The sequence below is a fragment of the Athene noctua genome, chromosome 22 (assembly GCF_965140245.1).
Source record: "Athene noctua chromosome 22, bAthNoc1.hap1.1, whole genome shotgun sequence".
Taxonomy (NCBI): domain Eukaryota; kingdom Metazoa; phylum Chordata; class Aves; order Strigiformes; family Strigidae; genus Athene; species Athene noctua.
This window is the reverse complement of record NC_134058.1, coordinates 3,707,977-3,728,049: the sequence shown is the minus strand read 5'-3', so window position 1 is coordinate 3,728,049 and position 20,073 is coordinate 3,707,977. Positions and strand designations below refer to the sequence as shown.

Here is a 20,073-nt window from a genome sequence, read left to right as displayed (position 1 = left end):
CACCAGAGAAACCCCAGAGTGGGAATGTGTGGAGAGTCTCCCTAGCACTCCTCCTGGTGCCTTTACTGGTTATTTTTAAGACTTCCCAGGAGGATATGAACTCCAGAGTAACAGGGCTTACCCAGCAGCCCGGCCCTGGGCTGCAGTTCCTGACTGGTCACTCAGGAGACCCTGCCTGAGGCTTTTCACCTTGTCTGGTGTGCTCTTCCCTTTCATCTTCACAAGATTTGGGGATATTGAGCCTCTCAAGCAGCTACGCATCATAGGTGGTATCTGCCCTCTTTGTTACTTGTCAGAGCCAAGCAAAGAACTTGGGCTTAAAACCCTGTTAATAGCTACCACCAGAATGGAAGGTGTCAAGAGTCTGTTTGATCACACAGCTCATCCCAGTAGCCTTCCCTTCCCTCCATCCCCTGGGGGTTAATTCATCTTTGGTTATGTGTCTCCTCCCCACTCCCCAGCCCAGGGAACTGTCTGTGCTAATTTCTTAATGAATTAAAAGCCCTGCCTAGGTTCTTCATTAGGACAAATGCTACTGCAGTAAAAGCAATGCTTTGAGCCTCATAAAACCTGTCCAGCTGGGTCTGGTGTTCTAGGGCTGAACTGTGCAGGGAGATCCTCTCTAGATTTGGGAGAGAAAAACGACCGAGTGTGGCAGACGACTCTCAGTGCTCTGCGAGCAGGAGCTGGAGTCAGAATACGCCATGAAAGTAAATGGGATTTCTTGGTGGTCTCCTAGAAAAAGCTGCTGGACACAACACCTGTGGGTGCTGGTGGGAAATCAGAAACACTCAGGGCTGGCACCTGTCCATGTGCAGCTTAAATAAGCAATAACAAACCACTCTGGGGAAGGAGGACTTCTCTCCTTGCCTCTGAGGGCAAGTTAGTGGTCCCCAGCTCTGTGATGCTGGGCAGTTGGCTGCAAAGGTCCCCCCACTGTCTGACCGTGGTCGCTCCCTCTCGCCCCGCAGAGTCGTGCGGCAGCACGGTGTGCTCCTTCGGCAGCAGGTGTGTGGGTGGGCAGTGCGTGTGCCCCCGCTGCGAGAGGCAGCCCTTCGCCCAGCTCTGCGGCAGCGACGGCCTCACCTACGACAACCAGTGCGAGCTGCAGGTGGCCTCCTGCCAGCAGCAGAAGAATATCGAGGTTGCCAGGATGGGGCCATGTGAGGACGGTAGGTTGCTGTCGTTCCGCTGGCCGGGCGGGTGTGAAAGGTGCGGGGGGGGGAGAGGGTGAGGAAGGGCTCTTCCCCTCGCTGCCTGCCCCATGAGCCCTGTGACACCCCCAGCAGAGCAGTCCTATACCAGTGACACTCCTTCCCGCCCGGCTGCTGTCACCTAGCACCCTGCCTGCCACCTCCCTTTCCCCTTGGTCTTCCTGGATCCAGCAGTAATGAGAGATGACGCCGCCTAATCAGCTGGGCAAGGAGTTTATCACTGCTTTCATTTCGCACTTGGGCAGGCCTCAGCTGGGGGGGAAACGGAGCAGGGAGCCTGGCTGCTGCTTTGCTTCCCTCTGCCCCAGGGGCTGCTCCAGAGCCTGGTCTGGGGCCACTATTGACTCGGTCCTGAGTACCAGGCAAGGTCCTGGAGTTGGCTTGTACCTTGCTTGGCCAGGCTAGCAGCTAAGAAGAACCTGCTGAGTTTTCCCAGTGTAGGGGGGAAGCTGTAGGTTAACGCTGGCTGATTCCAAGTGCAAGAGGTGCCTAAACCTCACTGCTCTGATGTGCTGACCCGGTGAGCTGAGATTCTGTGGCTCATTGTATGTGTAGTCTAGCTGGAAAGGACTTCAGTGCTATGGCAGAGCTTAGGGAGAGGGGAAGACATAACACGGTGTTTGATCACAGCTCTCCTTGGGGAATTTCAGGTTGATGTCCCTCTGGGAAAAGATCTTAAATAATTCTCTGTGTAATGCCAAATCCCAGCCTTTGATCACTCAATAAAAGGGCCTAGGTTTTCCTTCACGCCCCTTTCCCTTTAAGAAGCCTTTGAAATCATCAACATCTCTCTCCTGCTGCTGGAGTTCTGAGTATCTATGGAGAGGTAGCCAGGCTAGGGACAAAGTTTATATATTGTTAAGAATATCTGCCTCACTGAACTGCAAACGAAACCCAAACCCCATCCCTTCCTCTGCTCTGGTTTCCATCTTTACATGAGCAGCAGCGATCTCCCTGCTGCACTGTGTGTTTGGGAGGGCAGGAGAAGGGCAAGGAGTTGGATCAAAGCATGGAGTTAAGCCGTCGCTGAGTCAAGTGGCAGCTCTTCCTCCTGCGCGTGGCTTTTAGTGGCCTGATCTCCAGCTAGCCTGCAGCGCGCTGGTAGCCCCAGGATCCTTGATTTTGCTGTGGTGATAGGAAAAGAGGTGGAGAGGAAGACCTCAGGCCAGCTGCTGAAGCATCCCTTCCCTGCACGGGGCACGGCCTTGTGTTAGGGGAAGGGTTTTGGCCCCATCCCTGCTGCCTTCCCCCGACTCTGCCCTGCTGGGCACGAGCCCTTTCTCACCATCATCCTCCTTCACTCCAGAGTGTGGCTCAGGGGGCTCGGGCTCTGGCGACGGTAGTGAGTGTGAGCAGGACCGGTGCCGGCAGTACGGGGGCTGGTGGGACGAGGATGCCGAGGATGACCGCTGTGTGTGTGACTTCACCTGCCTGGCAGTGCCCCGCAACCCGGTAAGCACGCCGAGCAGTCCTGGGCTGCCTGCTGCGGTCCTCGCTCCCCTCCTCTCTTCATCCTGGTGGCTTCCCGCATGCTTCTCTGGGCAGGAGAGGACATCCCACGGGTAGGGAACCTCCCTGTGCCGGCCACTGCCCTGAGCCATTCCCCTCCCTGTCCTGGCAGGTGTGTGGCTCTGATGGTGTGACCTACACCAACGAGTGTGAGCTGAAGAAGACACGGTGTGAAAAACGCCAGGATCTCTATGTCACTAGCCAAGGAGCCTGCCGTGGTGAGTCCCCCGAAGGCAGCCAGGCCCCCAGGCTGACCCAAGCTGTGTGCACCGGTCCCCAGCCTGGCACCCTGCACTAACACATGCCCTTGCTCCGGGGCCAAGCAAGAAAGTGCTCCCTAAGGTCACAGCAGCAGCTGTGTTGGTTTGCTGATCCCCGCTGCATCGTTCCTGTCCTGTGCCCTGAGCTTTTCCCTGGCCAAGGTTAGGACCTCACCGCATCACCCGTTCCCAGGACCCTGTGGATTTGCAGGAATGCTGTTAGCTGCTCCATCCATAGGTTGGCAATAGTGCCCTGCGGCAGCCCACCTGCCAGAAATAACCTGTACCCCTCTGCCTTCCTCTGCAGCCCTCGCCACAACCCCGCCGCCTCTCCTCGTTGTGCACTGCAGCCAGACCATCTATGGGTGCTGCCCAGACAACATGACCTTGGCACTCGGAGTGGGTGCAGCTGGATGCCCAAGTGAGTGAAGATTGTGTTCCCACCTCGGGGGGCATAAAGGACCTTCAAGGATGGCTGGAAGGCAGGAGAGATCAGGTGGAGGGGGAACTTGGGGTCCCACCCCAGGAGAAACAAGGGTGGACCCTCCCCATTCCTTTGCTAACCAGTGACTTCCCAGGCTCAAAAAGCCTCCATTTATCCCCAGCTCCAGGCTCGCAGCATGCACACATGGAGATGTGCACACATGCTTTGCCTTCTGTGTCTACTAGTGATGCTCTTGTCCTCTGAAAAGTGCAACGTCCAGGTAGAAATGCCTCTGAAATGCAGGAGGAGAGGATGGTGCCTCTTGTCTGGTGCTGAGTCTGTGCTGGGCACTGCAGAAGGTGCCTCTAGGGCCAGACTGTGCCCCCTGTGCCTCCAACCCATTGCTTTGGGCAAAAGCTTTGGGCTTTTCACCAGCCTGAGGGACAAAAATATTGCCTGTATCCTTGCACTGCAGGCTGAGGTGGAGCAGAGCTTTTGGGTTCGCCTGGGGACCTTCTGCAGGCCACTGCAGGACCGGTGACTAGTGGGTGACTGCACTGTGCAGGAAGCTGAGCTGGCAATTGTTTCATTAATATTTATTAAATAATTATTGGAGTCAGCACTTTAGCAGAAGGCGCATTTTGAAAAGCATTAGCAAACTCTTAACAGCTGAGGCTGTGACCGCTTGTTAGGGAAACACATTAGCCCACGGAGACACAGTTCACGCCGGGCTTGGGCCTGGCTAATGCCTGCCTGATGAGGATGTGGTGCTGTTTAATGTGCCGTATAATTTAAAAAGCAGCAGCATTCAGAGAATGTCCAGAGATCTCCTGGCAGGGGGTGCATGGGGTGAGCTGCAGGCTGAGGTGGGCAATGGAAGAGCAGACGCGTGGCCAAGGGGGGCCAGCAGAGCCGGGAGGAGCTGGTCAGAGGGATGCTAGGGAGGACACGAGCGTTTCACGTTTAGCGTCGCCCTGCCAGTGATGTTCAGTGACTGGACACGAGAAAAAAATGGTTTCCCAGCAAGAGTGGTCAGAGAGTGGAATAGGCTGCCCAGGGAGGGGGAGTCCCCATCCCTGGGGGTGTTTAAGGGTCGTTGGGATGAGCTGTGGGGGGATGTGGGGTAGGGGAGAACTTTGCAGAGTCAGGCTGAGGGTTGGACTCGATGATCCCGAGGGGCTTTTCCAACCTGAATGATTCTGTGATTTTGTTCCTGTGTCTCTGATGAAAGTCCAGTCCCCTGCCCTCCATGCCATGGACACAGCTTCCCAGTTGACTGGGATTCAGCGTCCCACCGGTTTCTGTCCCACCTGTGTCCCTGTGTTGGCAGCAGGCATACATCAGGAGGTAATTGCCATTAACCAGCAGCTTGAGGTCCCCAGGGCAGATTTATCCGTGACTGCCTGTTCTGGACATGCCGTTTCCCTGCCTCTGGCAGGCTGGGGATGTGCTCGTGCACCCTACTTGCTGCTCCCAAGGTCTCCCTTTCTCACCAGCTCTGCTCCCTGTGGGTAAAGGAAGCGTCTCTCTGTCTATCTTTGGATCATTTCCCTCCATCAAGTTCCTAATTAATGAATTAATAATAAACTTCTAATAGCTTCCTCCCCCTTTGATGTTAACGAGAGAGGAGTTCTTGATGACAGCAAAGCGAGTGGGTTAATCCCTGAAGGTTTGGTTCCCCCTCGTAGTTGGGGCAGAGGAGAAATGTTGCGAGCAGGTGATGAAACCTCCCCGTGCCCGGCGTGAGGTCACGTCCCTGCCCTGCCTGAGCGGCTCGGCGGTCGGTCCCTCCGCCCTGATGTTCTCTCTTCAGCCTCACATTCTCTCTCTCCGGCTCGCAGGCACCTGCCAGTGCAACCCCTATGGCTCCTACGGGGGAGCCTGCGACCCCACCACGGGACAGTGCTCCTGCAAGCCCGGTGTGGGGGGCCTGAAGTGTGACCGCTGCGAGCCCGGCTTCTGGAACTTCCGCGGCATCGTCACCGACACCAAGAGCGGCTGCACGCGTGAGTGTGGGCAGGGCAGGGCCCTCACCCCTGGGGCAGGGCAGGGCCCTCACCCCTCGTCCCACGCAGCTCTCTGGTACCGTGGTATTTAAACCAACAAGCCCTAATGTTGGTGCTACCCTAAGTCCCCTCCAGCGGCTGTTGTTGCAAAGTTTGGTGACTTGCTCCGTGCCCGAGGGGCAGGGTGGCCTGATGCTTGGCCGGGAGTTGATGTCTCCTTTCGGGGGCCTGCTCCCTGTTCTGCAGGGCTGCTTGAGCCCAGCGTGAGCGAGCGCTGGTGTCCCAGCACGTGTCTGCAGAGCAGATGGGGGATCACAAGCCAGAGGACAGTGGTCCGATGGCAGAGGGTGGAGGCAGGTTCTCCTGCAGCTGGTTTGGGGTCACTCAGCATTACAGTCCTCCCCTGGACCCTCCTCCTCGCTCTTCTCTTGGATGAGAGGGTCCTGGATGAGTCTGCTGTTGGCTCCACAAATCCACCATCAAAACAGTGTCTTTTTTTTCCCTTCTTGCCCAGCCTGTAACTGCGACCCGGTGGGCTCAGTGCGTGATGACTGTGAGCAGATGACTGGACTGTGCTCCTGCAAGACTGGCATCACTGGCATGAAATGCAACCAGTGCCCCAATGGCAGCAAACTGGGCATGACTGGCTGTGAGAAAGGTGAGGGAGCCACGTGCTGGAGGGGTTGTGTGGGGCACCAGGAAATTGAGGGCTTGAGTAGGGCAACACATAGACCTGTGAAAGAAACGCTTCCCTCCCACCCTGTGTGCTTGTGTTTGGGGAAAGGGGCTCCGGCCTCCACTCCTGGGTGGGTTCCCGTTATCTGTGCACTCATGCACAGCCTGAGGGACTGTTTCTTTGGGGAAGGTCTGTCTTGTCCACTAGTCTGAACTGCTTTGGTGTGTGCCCACCCACTGGGAGAAGAGAGGGATTTTGATTCAGTACATGCTGGTTGATCATCTCCTCCCCCTTCTCTCCCTACCCCAGACCCATCAGCTCCAAAATCCTGTGAGGAAATGAGCTGCGAGTTTGGGGCCTCGTGCGTGGAAGTCAACGGCTTTGCCCACTGCGAGTGCCCGTCCCCGCTCTGCTCAGAGGCCAACATGACCAAGGTTTGCAGGGGAGGAAGCCATGGGGGGCTGAGCGGTGTGTGCAGGGACGTGTGGCTGGCTCAGCTGCCTCGGGCCAGCGCGGGCAGCACGGGAGTCTGATGTCTCTTTCCCCACCATGAGAAGCAGGTGGGCAGGTTCAGTCACTGTCTCTGGTTCGTGGGGAAGGGTGCTGTGCGAGTCGTAGATGTCTCCCAGCAGAGCTTAGACTGGCTCTTAGGAAGGATTTCTGTGCAGAAGGGGCTGTTGGGCGTTGGAATGGGCTGCCCAGGGCAGGGGGGGAGTCCCCAATCCGTGGAGGGGTTGAAGAGTCGGGCTGAGCCAGCGCTGAGGGTTCTGGGGGAGTTGGGAACGGTCAGGGGGAGGTTCATGGTTGGGCTGGAGGAGCTTCAAGGGCTTTTCCAACCCAGATGATTCTGAGATTCTTCAAAGTCTTTGCTCCCAGCATTTAGAGACTGGTTTATTTTGCCCAGGGCTCGGAGGGGGACAGAGGTGCAGCTCACATTTCCCCTCTGCCTCCCAGGTGTGTGGCTCTGACGGTGTCACGTACGGGGACCAGTGCCAGCTGAAGACCATCGCCTGCCGGCAGGGCCAGGTCATCACAGTGAAGCATGTGGGGCAGTGCCACGGTGAGTGTCTGCTGCTCTCAGTGCTGGCCTGACGCTGGACCCAGCTCTGGCTGCCTCCCTCCCTCTGCAGTTCCTCACTCAGAGGATGCGTTGCCCAGGGCAGGCACCTGAGGGTTTGCAACGTGCTTCCCAGCGTCACAGCCGTCCTTTCCCAGACCTGTCTCTCCTTACCTACCCTGTCTTGCTGCTCCTTTCAGAGTCCATCACTCATACAAGCCACACCTCACCACCCACACCGCTGCCCACACTGCCTTTGGACAAGTTAATCCTTCCTCCGCCACTGCGGCTCACCACCCGGGCTCCAGAACCCACCGAGCTGGCTACCAGCACCCTACTGTTGGAAGCCAAGCCTACGGAAAGAGTTCACCCTACAACAAGGCGCATTGTGACTGCCAGACCAGCCACTACACCGTGGATGACCCACGGGGTGTATAAGACCACCGTGCGCCCTCTCTCCACTGCACCAGTGGTCCTGGCCACCACCCAGCCTGCCTATGTTGAATCAGGCAGCGCCGAAGGCAGTGGAGACCAAGAGATGGGCAGCAGTGGAGACCAGGAATCTAGCGGAGCAGGCTCTGCCGGTGAGTGTGAGCACTTCTGGGCTTGGCAGGTTGGTCGTGGCCTCAACCATCCCCTGTCTCTCACAACAAAATGAAGCTGTGTCTCAGCCTCGTTCTCTGCCACAGAGGTGAGGTCTTACCTCCTGCTGGTGAATGCTCCTCTTAATGCTCCGCAGGGGAAGAGGAGGTGGAGGAAAGCCAGGTAACTTCCACCCCAGCCATCGAGAGGGCCACGTGTTACAACACCCCGCTGGGATGCTGCTCCGATGGGAAGACGGCGGCTGCTGATGCGGAAGGCACCAACTGTCCGGGTGCGTTTGTCCTCGGGGTCGGGCTCTGGGCTCCCTTTTGGTGGTCAGGGGTCAGACTGAGCTCTTGGAGGCTGCAGGAGAGGGAGAGATGCCACCGAGAGCAGCACGGTGCTGCGCTGGCCCGGCTGGCAGGAAGCACGGCTCCTCTGTCCAGTCGGGGGGCTGGCGTGTCCCTGAGGGGACGTTCATGGGGACATGCTGAGCCGTGGTGGCTACCAGACGTGCCCACCTGCAGCCCCCAGCAGCCAGCCCCAGGGCTCGGGTGGGTGCTGCTGTTCACACGGGGAGCCAGGGCACTCGGCAGTTTTCTTCACTTAGGTGACCACTTTCTTCCTTCACTGCTAAAGCCTTAAAACTTTGACCAGCGTTTTGCCCAGGCTTCTGCAGAGCTCACAACTGGCCCTAGGAGGGGGTGAGGGAATCTCTTGGATTCCCATTTTATCTATGCTGATGGCTGTAAGGGGAGCTGGGCTGACCAGGACCAGTTGGATGCCAGGGCAGGTGGGGAGAACAGCTGTAACCCCCTGTCCTTGCTGAGCTTCTTGACGCACACTGTGGCTCCCAGGGGTGTGCGCTGCTCTCTCGTCCTAGGTGGGATCCACCTTGCCTACTTCCAGTCCCTTTCACACTGTCCACGTTGAGGAAACACAGAGCCACATGTGCTCTGTCAGAGTGTTGGTTGCCCTGACATACGTCCCTATTTCCCTAAAAATTGTTGCTCTGGGGCTGTCTCCCAGAGGTTTCCTCACTGCTCACTGAGGTCCTTCTTAGCTGTCCCTGTTCCTTGGGGTTGGTTTCCAGCAGGACAGCCCCTTTTCCTCTGGACACCACGTTCCCCTTTTAACCCACAAAAGTACAGCTGCTGGGCACCTCCCGGGTGGTTACCCACAGTGGGGATCTTTCGATGGCTGCCTCTGCATTCCCACAGCTCCCCCAGAAGGGAACCACACCTTGTGTTCCTGCTGCAGTTGCGCTCTGGTTTTGCAGGACTGGCCACAGCCTGGTAGCTGCCAGGTTCTCTGCTTCCCTCTCCGAGCACAGGTCTTCTCCTTGCCCAGAGTCTACATTTTTCCCTCCTCTGCCCCCCGTTTGCATGCACGTGTCTGATCCTGCCGTGTTGACTATGTGCTGCTCTGGCTAACGTCTTTCTCTTGTTACTCAGCCGGTGCAGGGGGGCTGCTCTCCGGGCCGGAGCTCAGAGGAAACCGTATGGTAAAAGCTACCATCTCCAGCCTGGTCTTTGCCATCTGCTCCAGCACCCTCTGATACTAATCCTCCATGGCGCTCTCCCAGACCCATCCAGACTAACCCCAACACTGGCACTACCCGCACACTGCCATCACCCTTTCCCCCCCAGGGACTCGAACGCTCCTTGCGGCTCTCAGCCACACGCCTGTCCCCTGCCCACGAGCCAACTAAAGGCCTTTTGTCTTGTTTCCCCTCCCTCCCATAGCTACCAAAGTCTTCCAAGGAGTCCTCATCTTGGAGGAGGTGGAAGGCCAGGAGCTGTTCTACACACCGGAGATGGCTGACCCCAAGTCAGAGCTCTTTGGGGAGACGGCCAGGAGCATTGAGAGCGCGGTGAGTTCTTTCTGCTTGATCTAGGGGCTGACTTGGGCTTTTTGGCAAAAGAAGAGAGGACCCTGCCCACCTCTGTCTGCACTGTGCTGTGCTTCATCCCAGCCACCCCGCTGAAGCAGGGAGCGAGCTCTTCCCCAGCTTCCTTGAGCCCTGCTTCCCGGGTGCGTGTTACAGTACCCCTGTGCCAACACCACCCTCTGTAACTGCAGACACTCCGTTTTTCCCGATCATGGGAATTGTGGGTTTCCTCCTGCTTTACCTTTTCATTCGTGATGGAGTCTGGGCAGGCTGTGGCCTGTCGTTGCTGTGGGAGCACAGAGACCTCTCTGCAGTGTGTGTCGAGTGCCTCAGAGGAGCATGGCTCCATGTTGGGTTGGGTTTTTTTGAGATGGGCTTAACCTACAAAAGTTAGGAGTGAGCATGGCTTAAGGCCAAGGCCAGCACTTTAATGGGGTGGGCGGTTGGGAGTGTAAGGAGATGATGCACCAGATCTGACTGAGAGGTACCCTCTGAATTTCTCCAGTCTTTATCTATGTGTGTTATTAGCCTCTACCACACGCTGTGTCAGCGGGTTCTATCCTTTGTTATGTGCTGGCTCAAAAATTACCCTTTTTCAGCTTGGATCTTGGTGGTGGGGCTGTTCAGACAAGAGATTCTGCCTTAACACCCTGGATTTCCCGAAGTGCCCTTATCTCCATGAAAAGCCCTTAGACAAAAACATGTCCAAAACCACTCTGCCCCTTCAGTTTAGCTACACAACTTGGGAAGCTGCTTGTGTAAATCCAGTTTCCCACCTTTAGGGAGAACCCCCCTGCCCTGCCAGCTCCTGGAGAAGGCGGGTTTTGCGTGGCAATGTGTACGTATGGGTATGCCAAGGCAGCGCTGGGTGGGGTGGCAACATTATACTGTAGCCTGCAGTGTGGCACAGCAAATACAAAGCATCTTTGCAAGGAGATTAACATATTTAGAGCTGGTTCCAAGCTGCACTTAGAAGTTGGCAAGCCCTTTAGTACAGTCATATAAGCAGATGTGTGCCTGGCATATGGACCATATGGTTCATGCAGTTCTGTATCACAATAGCAGTATTTCCCAATACAACAGTGGCTTCTATCTGAGGATGCAAACATGCACACAAAAGCTTCATTCACTGGTTCATCTGTTCTCTTCCCCTGAATTTGCTGGTTTCTGGTTTCCCAGGTTGGGGAAAGTGGGGTCACAGCGCAGGCCCTCTGTCCCTGAGGCTGTCTGGGGCTGGGCTGTGTGTTCCTGCCACAGCCCTGTGCTGCAGAGACCTGTTACAGAATCACAGAATCATCTTGGTTGGAAAAGCCCTTGAAGCTCCTCCAGTCCAACCATGAACCTCACCCTGACCCTTCCCAACTCCCCCAGATCCCTCAGCGCTGGCTCAGCCCGACTCTTCAACCCCTCCAGGGATCCCGGGGACTCCCCCCTGCCCTGGGCAGCCCATTCCAACGCCCAACAGCCCCTTCTGCACAGAAATCCTTCCTCAGAGCCAGCCTGACCCTGCCCTGGGCAGCTTGAGGCCATTCCCTCGGGGCCTGGCGCTGGGGCCTTGGCTCCAGAGACTCATCCCCCCTCTCTGCCCCCTCCTGGCAGGGAGTTGCAGAGGGCCAGGAGGTCTCCCCTCAGCCTCCTCTTCTCCAGACTGAACCCCCCCAGTTCCCCCAGCCGCTCCCCAGCAGACCTGTGCTCCAGACCCTGCCCCAGCTCCGTTGCCCTTCTCTGGACACACTCAAATAACACCCTGTTGTCCCTCCACAACCTACTTGCAAGTGCAAGTCCTTTACCCCTTTGAGATCACTGTGCCTCAATTTATAAGGGGAGACTATATCACAGGACCATTAGTTAATTAATTTTTTCTGTCTTTGCCTCGAAGCTGAGGGAGGGAAGCAGTGGCCACTAGCTGTGACAACTGCTGGTCCAGCCCGAGGCTGGACAGATAGCTAGCAGGGGTATGAAAGCCCTGACTCGCTGTAAGCCTTGGACTGTCACAGTCTCCTTCATGGGACTTCAGACAAATCCTGTGGTGTCTGAGAGCCAAGTTTTAAAAGGCAGTCAGGTACTTAAAGATGCAGAATGGTGCCTTATGGGATTTTCCGAAGTGCCTAAGCAGGTTTACACAGCTTTAGAAGAGATCAGTAAGACTTAGATGCCACACGATAGAAAATCCCTATATGAACTGCAAGGTGTCTCTGGTCTGGCCCTTCTTCACTCTTCTTCACGGGTACGATGGGAATAGATCGCTTTCTTCACGCTGTTTCTGGGCCCTGTTCTTACCTCGAGGTCATAAAGAATAGGGACCATCTGAAATTATCACCCTACACAACAGAGTCCTGGTCTCTGCACAGGGATGTGGGATGCCTTGTGAAGGTTTGTATGCAAACCCCTGTGGGTTGAAACCAAGGAGACTCGCCGAGACTCAAGATCTTTTCCGGAAAGGATCTGTGTCCTAGGATCTCCCCATTAACCAGTTTGTTTAATCTTTTCACCTTCACTTCCGACCAACTAGCTGGATGAGCTTTTCCGCAATTCTGACGTTAAGAAGGATTTCAAGAGCATCCGTGTCCGAGACCTGGGGCAGAGCAGCGCTGTCCGTGTCATTGTGGAGTCCCACTTTGACCCAGGTAAGAGCCTTTTCCCACTTCTTCCCTGTTCACTGGGGTGTCGCCATCCGCCTGAGGAAGGAACAGGCTCTCCCAGTGGGGCTGCCAGCCTGAGACACATGTCTGTGGCAAGGAGCATTAAAGAACCTGATGAAAATTTGCTGGGGCTGTGTCTTCTGTCCGGCAAAATCAACAGATGCTGGGAGGAGGTGCACCCTAAGATGGTGCCTGGAAGGCTGGAAGCATTTTCCTCGGGAAAGGAATGATGTGGATGCATTGTGGGGAGGTCGTGAGAGGGAAACTGCTGGGTGAGCCTGCATCGTCACTCCTGCCTTTCTCCTTTCTCCTCCTGGCTGTGATCAGCCACTTCCTACACGGCAGCTGATGTCCAAGGGGCCCTGCTGAAGCAGATTAAAGCTTCCAAGAAGAAGACCATTCTGGTGAAGAAGCCCCAACAGGAGCACGTCAAATTCATGGACTTTGGTGAGCCCTTCCAGTCTGCGGTCAGTCCCCAGCTCTTGGTTTAGGCTTTCAATGGGCAGGCTGGCTCTTCTGGTCTTGCCAGGGCCTCTCATCTAGAGCAGTAACACGTCAACAGCTTCCTCCCCTTCAGAGCCAGGTCTCATGGGTTAGTCCATGTTCTCAACTCAGGAAGGATGTAAAGGGGGAAAAATTGCTCCCCTCTTCCACAGACGCTGCCCACAGTCCTGGAAACTGAGCCCGTCCTGGTGCTCCTGAGGGATTGGCCAGCCTAGCCCGTGTGATTTCATGCTGATAAACCAGAAACACTCCTTTTCTGGGAGGAAAGGCACATGGCCATCCCTGCACCGGGCACGCAGCTCTGCCTGGGAGCGTGTCTACCCCCACGCCAGGATGAGGGAAGGGCGGGCAGCACTGTGGGGCTGTAGGACTCATAAACCAGGAGCTTGGGGGCCTGGTGAGCAGAGGGGAGCGGGCTACTGGGCTTTGGGGCACGTGATAACCTGGGAGAGCCACCCATCCAAGCCTCTCTGCTGCCATCCCACCCCAAAAACTTGAGCAAGTGCTTTTTTTTTTTTTTTTTTAGATTTTTATTTCTCAGAGAGATTTGCACAGCACCAGCCTCCACCTGCATTTTCTATGTTTCAGACTGGATCCCCAGGCTCTTCACCACCACCGTGACCACAACCACAGCCACCACCATGGCCCCCGCCACCACCCGCAGGTACACCACGGCTGCCGCCGCCACCACAGCCCACGTCCTGCGCCCGGACGCCGCGGGCCGACCCAGCGCCAAGACGGCAGGAGCTGTGAGCACCAAGAGACCCCCGTCCTCCCTCCCTGCCACCACCCGGCGGAAGCCCACGCGCCAGCCCCCCGCCACAAAAAAACCTTCGCGGCCTTGCGACTCTCACCCCTGCCTGCATGGTGGCACCTGCGAGGACGACGGGAAGGAGTTCACCTGCAGCTGCCCGGCAGGCAAAGGGGGAGCCGTCTGTGAGAAACGTACGTGCCTCTGAGCTCTGTCTGTCCGTGGTGAGGGGGAGACACTGGGGACACACACACACACGTGCAAACCCAGCCCCAAAACTAGCGCTGGCACCGCACGTGCCCCAGACAGGGGTCAATTGAACCAGCTTTCTTAACTCTGCCAAGAACAGGTTGTAGGAGGCAAGCGCAGCAAGGCTGTGGGGTAAGAAAGTGCCAGGAGCAATTTCTTCCTGGCTCCACTTCTGATATACCAGTGCCCTGAAGCGTGGGGATTGTGACCTTCTGCTTTTTTATCTCAGCTCACGGCACTGTTGCTCGCAGCTCCTGCAGCTAGTCACTGCTAGTTAGTGTAACAGAGAGACAGGTACTAGCTGTCCTCTTGAACACCAGGAGATGTGTGCTGATAATTCAGGCTCTTATTTTCCGGCACTCAGAGCTGCTTAGCAAACAGCTGCAGCCTGGCAGCGTGCTTAACCAGAGCTGCTGTTATTTACTGTGAGCTCCCACTGCCAGTTCGGTGTCACGCTGGGGGCTCTGCGTGGTTGTGAGTGCTTGTTCCTGAAAAGCTTTGTCCCTAAAGCTATAAGCTGGAGCTCTCAAAGCTGCTACTGGATGTGTGTCCAGCCCTGTTAATTTTAATAGGGCTTGGCCTTCCCAGGTCCCTTGGAAAGTCTCAGCTGCAATAAATAGAAGGCTGGAGTGATGAATGAAAAATCTGTCATGTGGGATTCTGGGAGGACAGATAAAAATTATGTAAGGAGCAGGGAAGTTGAGTTATGAGGAACTGTGTGTGTGCAGCAGAGCTCACACATGGCACAGGGGATGTGGCAGCTGGGCATGGAAAGGACCAGCAGCACTGGTCTTTACTGGGGGGAGCCGACTTGGAGCTAAAGGCTGGAGGAGCGATACCACAGATCTCTGAAGCCTGGGAGCAATTCTGGGGGGGGCATGCCATCACGAGAGGAGTTGGTTGCCACCAGTATGAGTGTCTGGGAGGAGGTGATGCGATAATTGCGCAGGAGCATGGGCCCAGAGGAGAGAGCAAGCTTATTTCTGCCGTTTGTACAGGTAGGAAAATGTTCACAGGCTTATGTCTGTTCTCTCCTCTACTTCACCCCCTTTTCCTTTCTCTCCCCCTACCCCTGGGCCCTGGCTCTTGCAGCTATCAGATACTTCATCCCCAGCTTTGGTGGCAAGTCCTACCTGGCGTTCAAGATGATGAAGGCATACCACACCGTGCGCATCGCCATGGAGTTCAGGACTGTGGAGCTCAGCGGGCTGCTGCTCTACAACGGGCAGAACCGTGGCAAAGACTTCATTTCCCTGGCACTGGTTGGCGGCTTTGTGGAGCTCAGGTGGGTGCCCTTCCCCTCAGCCCTGCCTGGTGTGGAGGAGGCGGAGCGGCCGCTCTCGCCAGAACGGGCCTTGCAGAACACCAGGAGGATGCTGGCCTTGAACTTGCAGGCTAAGAAACAGTAGCATCAGTTGAACAAGAAGAGGAGGAACGTTTTTTCCAATGTAATGGGAATGCTTTGTCATAAGGGTACTTATTCCCCGTGGCACTTTTCAACAAAGTTAATTCATTTATTTCAGTTTGAATTTTGAAAAGCTGGAGGGCGTGGGAGGTTGATTTTTTTAAGCAAGTGAGAGGTCATCTTTTGGCACTGTTTTGTTCTACTGGAAAAAGAAATGCAAGAGGAAAAAGAAAGGGAGAAATGCCCCAGAAATCTGAGCTGAAATGACTTTTCTAGTTCTGAAAGCCAAAGGCACAGTTTCAGGATGAGGTGAGGTGGAGAGCTGACCTCTGGAGGCTGCAGTGTCCAGGCAGGTTCTCAGGCCGTCAGTCCCGGGGCTCAGCAGGGGATGGCTGCCTGCTCCCACTGCAGCCGGGTCCAGAGGAAGGGGGGCTCCCGAGTGCCCCCACCATCTCCCTGGGGTGCAGCAGCCCCTGTGCTGTGGCACAGATGTCACCTTTCTGCAGGGTGTCACAGACTCAGTCCTCTTCCCTCTTCTGTTCCAGGTTTAACACTGGCTCCGGCACGGGTGTCATCACCAGCAAGGTCCGCGTTGAGCCTGGCAAGTGGCACCAGTTAGTGGTGAACCGCAACCGCCGCAGCGGCTTGTTGTCCGTGGACGGGGAGCCCCACGTCAGCGGGGAGAGCCCCCCGGGCACCGACGGCCTCAACCTCGACACAGACCTGTTCATCGGGGGAGCGCCGGAGGACCAGATGGCTGTGTGAGTGAGGGCACTGCATGTCACAGCGTCTGCTGCTGCGGGCGGAGCATCCGCGGTGGCTGCAGCCACCTCCTAGCAGGTTCTTGTTGCAGAACGGGGCTTCTCCAGGGCTGGAGGGGCCTTTTAATGCCATGCTGGGGGAGCACAGCCTGACTCAGGTGCTTGGAGGGCCTCCACGGTTTAGTCCTCAGGGACAAAACCCCTACCTGCCTTGTCCTCTGTCCCCTCAGGGTGGCGGATCGTACGGCGGCTACAACCGGCCTGAAGGGCTGCATCCGCCTCCTGGACGTGAACAACCAGATGTACGACCTGCGGGAGAAAGGCAGCGATGTGCTGTATGGCAGCGGGGTGGGCGAGTGTGGCAACGACCCCTGCCACCCCAATCCCTGTCACCACGGTGGCATCTGCCACGTCAAGGAGGCAGAGATGTTCCACTGCGAGTGTCTCTACACCTACACGGGTACGGGGCTGCAGGCAGGGCATGGCTGAGGCTCTGGATCCCACCGGGTGGTCCTGAGGGGATCCCAGAGCCTCTGGGGCTCATGGGACGAGCTGCAATGGGGAGGGATGTGGTGTGGAGTGTCAGCAGGGGGTTAGAGGGAGAGGCATGGGATGGAGCCACATGCAGTGGAGTCAATAAATTTAGAACATATATGCACAGAAGACAAGGGCCAGGATCTGTTGTCATGCACAAAAAATAGGTCCCTTCACATTTTAGGGGTGTAGTCTGACAAGGGTATCATCTGCTGTTTGCGGGGTTCGTTGCGGGGAGCTTCTAGGGTGATGGGAACCAACCTGAGACAGGAGAAAAAGGCTGTCAGGGAATCAGGAGACATCGGAGGCATTTGTCTCTGGCCAAACCGTGCCTGCTGGCTGTTGGTTTGAGATGCTGACGTGACAGGCTGCCTTTCCTGCTGCAGGCCCGACGTGTGCCGACGAGAGGAATCCCTGCGACCCTACGCCCTGCCACGTCTCTGCCACCTGCCTGGTGCTGCCGGAGGGAGGTGCCTTGTGCGCCTGTCCCATGGGCCGGGAAGGAGACTTCTGCGAGCTAGGTGGGACGGGAGCTGGCAGAGGAGCGGGTCTGGGGAAGGGGGTGGAACTGAAGGTGCTCATTTCCCCAGCCTGGGTGGCCAGGAGGCCTTGCCTGCTGTGGCTCTGGGGCACTGGCTGAAGCTGCTCTGCCTCCTCTTCCTCACCATTCCCTCGTTTGTGCCCAGTGACAGAGCAGGACCACACTATGCCCTTCCTCCCGGAGTTCAATGGCTTCTCCTACCTGGAGCTGAATGGGCTGCAGACCTTCGTTCCTGACCTGCAGTAAGTGCCAGGGACCAGGAGAGGGGCAGGCGAGTGCATCGCTTCCGTGGCCCATTTGGGGGAGAGAGCTCAGGCTCTGAGCCTTGCCTGTCGCACGCTGGCTCTCCCCAGAGATCTTCCCTTCTGCCTGCTGGAGGTTTTGTCTGCAGGGACTGGCATCACCAGAATCCCTGCAGCCAGACGGAGCCAGCCCCATGCCCTGGGTGCTTGGCATTGCAACAGGCTGGGTAAAGAATAGGCAGTGTGGAGCAGCATCCTGAACATGGCAGATGTAACTCTGACCTGGCAAGGGTGCCCTCCAGGGGTGGCATCTCTTGGCCATACCTGTTCCGGGGGCTTGGCACATGAGGGTGGAGGAAGAGAGCGTGTAAGCAGCTGGATTGGAGGGTATCCGTAATTCTTCTCTCCTCAGGGACAAAATGTCCATGGAAGTTGTGTTCCTGGCCAAGAACCCCAACGGCATGATCTTCTACAACGGCCAGAAGACAGATGGCAAAGGGGACTTTGTCTCTCTGGCCTTACACAATGGCTACCTGGAGTACAGATACGACCTGGGCAAAGGGGCAGCTGTGCTCAGGTAGAGCGGGCTGGGGGGCTGCTCGTCAGGGTGGTGGTGACCACAGAGGTATGAGGGACAGGGAAGGGGTCTCACCCCTGTGCTCTGCACTGGTGAGGCTGCATCTCGCTGAGTGGGTTCAGTTTTGGGCCCCTCACCCCAAAAAGGCCATTGAAGTTCACTTTGGAGTACAGAATCTGGGCTTGCTGCATCAAAACTAATTGCTTGAGCATGTCCAGGTCTGCTGGGGAGTGGCTGAGGGAACTGGGGGGGTTCAGTCTGGAGAAGAGGAGGCTGAGGGGAGACCTCCTGGCCCTCTGCAACTCCCTGCCAGGAGGGGGCAGAGAGGGGGGATGAGTCTCTGGAGCCAAGGCCCCAGCGCCAGGCCCCGAGGGAATGGCCTCAAGCTGCCCAGGGCAGGGTCAGGCTGGCTCTGAGGAAGGATTTCTGTGCAGAAGGGGCTGTTGGGCGTTGGAATGGGCTGCCCAGGGCAGGGGGGAGTCCCCGGGATCCCTGGAGGGGTTGAAGAGTCGGGCTGAGCCAGCACTGAGGGATCTGGTGGGGTTGGGAATGGTCAGGGTGAGGTTCATGGTTGGACTGGAGGAGCTTCAAGGGCTTTTCTGACCGAGGTGGTTCTGTGATTCTGTGAGCTGGGACCCAGGCTGGCCAAGCTGTGGTGGCCCAGGCAGCCCAGGCTGGTCAGGGGAGGTTTACAGCACTGTGTTTGCAGGTGGTGATGGCCAAGCTCTCACCCCATGTGTCTTCTCCTCCCTTACAACCAGGAGCAAAGAGCCAGTTCCCCTCAACACCTGGCTAAGTGTCTTGTTGGAGAGGAATGGGCGCAAAGGGGTAATGAGGATCAACAACGGCGAGAGGGTGATGGGAGAGTCACCGGTAAGTTGATGGGCCAGGGAGAGCTCTCTGGGCTTCCAGCCCTGCTCCTCTCTTGTGTGAAATGAGAAGTTCCCAGGCTCTTGGTCTTTTAATCCCTGTGGTGTGTGGCTTTAAGGGTGGAGGAGGAGCAGGCAAGACCTGGGGAGAAAAGGATGCTGCAAGGCAGAGCTTGCCTGCCTCTCTTAGCTCTGTGGCCCGGCCCTGGTGCTGTAGGCCAGCAAGAGCACCCTTCCTCCAGCTCTTCCTCCCTCCCTCCTCATCCCCCACCACACGCAGAGCTGCAGCACCTTTGCCAGTGACATGCCCTGATTCTTGGGGCTTGGTTTGAGGGCTGTGTTTGACTGAGCCCCCTCACACACATGCACGCCCACACCCTGCCCTTTTCTGCAGGTCCTCGCCCGTCCCCATAGTGGGGCAGGTACTCAAGGCAGCCCCGCAGCCCGTCCTGCCGCTGCCTTGGGCCCTTGGGGGTGGCAGCCTGTGCCCTTGGTGCGGGCTCAGGAGCCCTGTGCAGAGAGCTCGGCCAGGAGGAAGTCACGGAGTAGTAAAAGCCACGTTGCGCTGTTGCTGCTCGATCCATTAGCGCCTTCTCTTTCCTTTTTCCAAGCTGGCAGCTTACCTCTCTGACTTCTCCCTGTGCCCTGTCCCCTCTGCGCTTCTCCCTCTGCTCAAACAGCAGTTCCCTTGGGTTTCGTGGCAGGGCCACTGGCCTTCCTTTCATCCTCCTTTCCAACGGGGAAGATGATAATGTAGGAAAAGCCCCAGTTGCTGCTGAACTCATCCTTAAGATCCACCTAGAAGTGCAGCATCAAGATTATGCAGCATTCCCACAAAAGAGGACTTTCTTCCTCCCCCTCCCTCATCTTTTCAAGCTTCTCTCCAAGCAGAGGTTACCCCTGTCTGGCAGGGTGGCAGTGGCCCCTCCTGTTGCCTTCTGCAGCTCCCCTTCCCCGGGCACTGGTTGCAGTGATCTTGCAGCCCTGCATGTTATGACGTTACCCACTGATCTCCCTTTTCTCTCTCTCTCTCTCTCTCTCTCTCTCTCTCTCTCTCTCTTTTTCTCTCCCTGCCTTTGATTTTCATTTGTATTTTTCCCTCCCCTGCTGTCTGGATCCCAGAAATCCCGTAAGGTAAAGATAAGTATGACCCACTGCACCTCCATCTCATCTGCCATTGGCACGTTGTTCTTTTCTGTTTTCCATTCAGATCTCAGTGTTTCACCCGCTCCCCTTCCCATCCGACCAAGCAACTTTAGGATCTCTGTAGATTAGAGACACTTGTTTCCTGTTCCATCATTAATTTCCAGTCAGTTTTTACATCTTGTTTCAGAAGCATTTCAATTAATCCAGTCATGTTTCTCGTGTTCACTCCACAA

General features: G+C 56.6%; 1 protein-coding gene across 4 annotated transcripts in view; it reads left to right on the top strand.

Annotated features, from left to right (window-relative positions):
• Positions 1 to 20,073, top strand: part of AGRN (agrin) — a 124,549-nt gene that overhangs the window by 91,250 nt on the left and 13,226 nt on the right. For 2 of the 4 annotated variants that reach the window (XM_074924754.1, XM_074924755.1), the window contains 22 exons: positions 972 to 1,172; positions 2,521 to 2,666; positions 2,836 to 2,941; positions 3,291 to 3,404; positions 5,249 to 5,413; positions 5,928 to 6,071; positions 6,399 to 6,523; positions 7,044 to 7,149; positions 7,347 to 7,730; positions 7,886 to 8,020; positions 9,474 to 9,601; positions 12,132 to 12,246; positions 12,589 to 12,708; positions 13,354 to 13,710; positions 14,858 to 15,050; positions 15,716 to 15,931; positions 16,162 to 16,391; positions 16,852 to 16,986; positions 17,152 to 17,248; positions 17,661 to 17,825; positions 18,587 to 18,698; positions 19,817 to 19,828. In XM_074924754.1, the coding sequence (XP_074780855.1) occupies positions 972 to 1,172; positions 2,521 to 2,666; positions 2,836 to 2,941; positions 3,291 to 3,404; positions 5,249 to 5,413; positions 5,928 to 6,071; positions 6,399 to 6,523; positions 7,044 to 7,149; positions 7,347 to 7,730; positions 7,886 to 8,020; positions 9,474 to 9,601; positions 12,132 to 12,246; positions 12,589 to 12,708; positions 13,354 to 13,710; positions 14,858 to 15,050; positions 15,716 to 15,931; positions 16,162 to 16,391; positions 16,852 to 16,986; positions 17,152 to 17,248; positions 17,661 to 17,825; positions 18,587 to 18,698; positions 19,817 to 19,828 (3,506 nt within the window). The remainder of the gene's footprint in view (positions 1 to 971; positions 1,173 to 2,520; positions 2,667 to 2,835; positions 2,942 to 3,290; positions 3,405 to 5,248; positions 5,414 to 5,927; positions 6,072 to 6,398; positions 6,524 to 7,043; positions 7,150 to 7,346; positions 7,731 to 7,885; positions 8,021 to 9,473; positions 9,602 to 12,131; positions 12,247 to 12,588; positions 12,709 to 13,353; positions 13,711 to 14,857; positions 15,051 to 15,715; positions 15,932 to 16,161; positions 16,392 to 16,851; positions 16,987 to 17,151; positions 17,249 to 17,660; positions 17,826 to 18,586; positions 18,699 to 19,816; positions 19,829 to 20,073) is intronic. The other 2 variants (XM_074924756.1, XM_074924753.1) reach the window with 1 other exon arrangement.